General features: G+C 53.5%; 1 protein-coding gene across 1 annotated transcript; it reads left to right on the forward strand.

The window, feature by feature from the left end:
• The first annotated feature begins 707 nt into the window (after nt 1-707).
• LOC136473648 (globulin-1 S allele-like) lies at nt 708-3,096 on the forward strand. Its single transcript, XM_066471306.1, has 5 exons — nt 708-1,268; nt 1,354-1,529; nt 1,616-1,696; nt 1,794-2,084; nt 2,168-3,096. The coding sequence occupies exons 1-5, from the start codon at nt 764-766 to the stop codon at nt 2,873-2,875; spliced, it is 1,761 nt and encodes a 586-aa protein (XP_066327403.1). The 5' UTR covers nt 708-763; the 3' UTR covers nt 2,876-3,096.
• The last annotated feature ends 1,561 nt before the right edge of the window (nt 3,097-4,657 follow it).

A 4,657-nucleotide genomic window follows, 5' to 3' on the forward strand; every position in this document is an offset into this window, starting at 1 on the left:
GTTTATGCACCACTGCAACACTTGTTCCTCTAAATCATGGAAATGGAGGCTTGTTCAGGATTTATCAACAACTTCCGTGAAGCATTTAGCACTTAATCTTTTGAATATTTGAGCTTATGCCAAAGGCAAATCCAATTCCTTTGGTTTTTGTTGGATGCCGTCTAAATTAGACGACATGCGACTATCAGGAATAGCAAGTTACAGAATTTTTGTGTGTGTGTGTGTATTATATGCTCTAAGCAACAGAATCCTTTGTTTTTAAATAATTTTATTTTTGTTGTAAATAAATTTGAAAAACAAAGAAACTGCAGCCTGTCGATCCGCCTCACGGCTCACTCTTTTACAGCAAAAAAGGAAAAAAGAAAATTTACCCGCTGCCCGGCGTCCAGATTCAGCGTACCTATAGAACTCTTTTACACGCTCGGTCGCTCGCCGCGGATCAGAGTCCCAGGAACACGACACCACCGTGTACTCCGTGTAACACGACAAAGTCTGCGCAGAGGCGGCCACACCCTGGCATGCACCGCACCGAGCCGGAGCCCGGATAAGCACGGTAAGGAGTACTCCGTACGGCGGGACGTGGCGACCCGTGTGCCTGCCTTCCTCCACGTAGCCGCGCGGCCGCGCCCCCTCGCCACGTACCAGGGCCCGGCGCTCGTATAAAATGCGCGCCAACTCCGCCTCTGCATGTCAGCTAACCCAAGGGCCAAGGCACCGAAGCACGACGACCCACGAGAGCGAGCACAGTGCCACTTAAACCACGATGGTGAGCGCCAAAATCGTCCTCCTCCTCGCCACCCTCCTCTGCGCCGGCGCCGCGCTCGCGTCGTCCTGGGAGGACCACGACCACGGCCACGGGGGCCACAAGTCCTGGCGGTGCGCGCGGCGGTGCGAGGACAGTCCCTGGCACCAGCGCGCCCGGTGCGTGGAGCAGTGCAGGGAGGAGGAGCGAGAGAAGCAGCAGGAGGAGCGGGGCGGCAGGCACGAGCACGAGCACGACCGCCGTGACGACCGGCGCGGCGAGGGCTCGTCGGGAGACGAGCGTGAGCAGGAGCAGGGCCGGCGGCCGTACGTGTTCGACCGGCGCAGCTTCCGCCGCGTCGTCCGGAGCGAGCAGGGGTCCGTGAGGGCGCTCCGGCCGTTCCACGAGGTGTCCAAGCTCCTCCGCGGCATCCGGAACTACCGCGTGGCGGTCCTGGAGGCGAACCCGCGCTCGTTCGTAGTGCCCAGCCACACCGACGCGCACTGCATCGGCTACGTCGTGCAAGGTACGCCGGTGACCGTGATCGAGGACGCCGTCGTGTACGTTTGTTGGTGTGCTTAGCTGATCGACTGGATTTCATTGGTTGCTAGGCGAGGGAGTGGTGACGACGATCGAGAACGGCGAGAGGCGGTCGTACACCATCAAGGAAGGCCACATCTTCGTGGCGCCGGCCGGGGCCATCACCTACCTGGCCAACACCGACGGCCGGAAGAAACTGGTCATCGCCAAGATCCTCCACACCATATCCGTGCCTGGCGAGTTCCAGGTAATTATTATTAAGCTCTAAACAAGACATCATGGATTGTTGCATAACCCAATCGACTGACGTGTCATTTTTTTTTTTTTTGGCAGTTCTTCTTCGGCCCCGGCGGGAGGAACCCGGAATCGTTCCTGTCGAGCTTCAGCAAGAGCATCCAAAGAGCTGCTTACAAGGTACGTAGTACACACATGACATACATGTCTTACATGTGCAGCAACGAAGTGTCGACCTGTGTGTGTGCTCACTGCTCACATCGCGTTCATGTCGCAGACCTCAAGCGACCGGCTGGAGAGGCTGTTCGGGAAGCGCGGGCAGGACAAGGGGGTCATCGTGCGCGCCACGGAGGAGCAGATCCGCGAGCTGCAGCGCCACGCCTCGGAGGGCGGCCACGGCCCGCACTGGCCCCTGCCGCCGTTCGGCGAGTCGCACGGCCCCTACAGCCTCCTGGACCAGCGGCCCAGCATCGGCAACCAGCACGGGCAGCTCTACGAGGCCGACGCGCGCAGCTTCCACGACCTCGCCGACCACGACGTCAGCGTCTCCTTCACCAACATCACCGCGGTGCGTGCGCGCGTGCGCCCCCTCTAAATTAACCGTTGCTAGGCTAGCTTGTGCTTGCGATTTTGATGAGCACTTCGTTACAGGGTTCCATGAGCGCGCCATTGTTCAACACCCGTTCGTTCAAGATCAGCTACGTGGCGAAAGGCGAAGGGTCCGCCGAGATCGTGTGCCCGCACCACCACCAGTCGCAGGGCGGCGAGGGCGAGCGCGGCAAGGGCAGGCGGAGGAGCGAAGAAGAAGAAGGATCCGAGGAGGAGGAGGAAGCTGGGCAGGGGTACCACACCATCCGGGCGCGGCTGTCGCCGGGCACGGCGTTCGTGGTGCCCGTGGGCCACCCGTTTGTCGCGGTGGCGTCCCGGGACAGCAACCTCGAGCTCGTGTGCTTCGAGATCCACGCCGAGAAGAACGAGAAGGTGTTCCTGGCCGGCGCCGACAACGTGCTCAAGAAGCTGGACCGCGTGGCCAAGGCGCTGTCGTTCGCGGCCAAGGCGGAGGAGGTGGACGAGGTGCTCGGCGCCCGGCGCGAGAAGGGATTTCTTCCTGGCCCGGAGGAGGAGCAAGAGGAGGAGCGCGGAGGACGCCACGGCGGCCGTGAGGAGAGGGAGCAAGAGGAGGAACGCGAACGCCGCCACGGAGGCCGTGAGGAGAGGGAGAAAGAGGAGGAACGCCACGGACGCCACGGCGGCCGTGAGGAGAGGGAGCAGGAGGAACGCGAAGGACGCCACGGAGGGCGCGGGCGCCGCGAGGAGGTGGTGGAGACACTCCTAAGGATGGCGACCGCCAGGATGTGAGGCCGCCGCCCTGATCAGCGACCGAACGAGGATGATGACGCGCTTGGGGGAGACGTGCGTACGTAGTACGAGGGAGCCTGAGTGGAGACGTTCGACGTGTATGTATGTACAGTACAGTATGTATGTAAGCGGCAGGCAGTGCAATAAGTGTGGCTCCGTATGTATGTACGTACGTGTACGATGATGTAAGCTACTGAGGCAAGGCAAGGCCATGTCCATAAATAAATAATGACACGTTCTATAATCTCTTCGCTTCTTCAGTGTTCCCTTGCGGAGTTCAGCACGGCAGTAAGCTGGACATTCGTTGATGCCGTTACTCTGAGAACAGACATAGCAGAACCACTGAACTCGTGTCTGAACTCTGATCCTTTATCGCTACGTTTAAATAGCGCCGAACAAACACAGCAAATTAGTCGTCTACTCCCTCCCTCCGCAAAAGAATACAATGATAGTAACCGTGCCGATCAAACAGTCTAAGTTTGATTAAGTTTATAGTAAATAATATTAATATTTATGTCTTCAAATAAATTTATTATAAAAATATATTCTATAACTAATCTAATGATACTTATTTTTTAATTATGAATGTTAGTATATTTTTATATAAATTTAGTCAAAGTTTAAATTATTTGACTTGAAAAACGAGAATTACGTTCTTACGTGGACGAGGGAGTAACTGTTAACCTTACATGTTCGATCCATAGCCAGTACTAGTAGGTGTATACATCCCTAGCAATGAACTATTAGCTCACCTTAACAATTAGGAGTAACTATTAGCCCTTGTGCTATGCTTTAAGTTTGGTAGCTAAGAGCGTCTCCAATAGTCCCTAGCAATGATAGTCCCGAAATAAGTCAAAATATTTCAAGTTTGACCAAATTTATAAAAAGGTACTAATGTTTATGATATCAAATAAGCATCACTGTTCCAAATTATAAGTCATTTTGACTTCTTTGGTACATCTATTTTGCTAAGTATCTAGATATAATATATGTCTAGTGAAAACATCTAGGCCCCTAGTTAGGTTTCGATGATTAATGACAATACGTGATTACTATGACTAACGTGTGTTTTGCAGAGGTAATTAAATTAGGTCATGGTAATAGAGATCGATTGGGCTATCATGGTGGTCATGCCCCTATGATAAAAATCGTTTCGGTTTTTAAAGGATGGACGATAAGGTTAAAGATGGACTAGTTCTAAGTGTCGATTGGAGTTAAAGAGACACTTAGAGTAGTTTATGACTTTGTTTTTTCTTTGGCCGTACTATTAAGGGGGTATGGACGGGTAGCTTGACCTAGGTGAGTCTAGTGAGTTAGGTGTGGTGCACACTTGCTAAATCTAGCACTGGGTAGCTCCTAAGAAGCCCTTAGATCCATTGGAGCAAACTTCATTCACATATGATCGAGAGTTAGAAGTGAATGGAGGGTCAAATACTGACCGGACGCTGGCTCCAGGGTGACCGAACGCTGGCGTAGAGTCCGGTCAGTTCATTTGATCAAGGTGAAATCGTCTGGTGCGACCGGACGCTGAGAGATGAAGTGACCGGACGCTGAGTCCCAGCGTCCGGTCAACTCCAGTAAGGTTCTAGAGAGGGAAAATCACGACCGGACGCTGTCCAGCGTCCGTGAAAGGACCTAGGATGCCACCTAGAGGAGGGTGAATAGGCGTTTCTGAAAATTAACACCTTTAAATGCGGAAATGATTAGTAAAGGGAGTTTCTAAAACGGAAACTCCAAATAAAGAGTAGTACCACCCCTCACAAGTTAGCCACAGAGTATACA

This window comes from Miscanthus floridulus, chromosome 1, assembly GCF_019320115.1.
Source record: "Miscanthus floridulus cultivar M001 chromosome 1, ASM1932011v1, whole genome shotgun sequence".
Lineage (NCBI taxonomy): Eukaryota > Viridiplantae > Streptophyta > Magnoliopsida > Poales > Poaceae > Miscanthus > Miscanthus floridulus.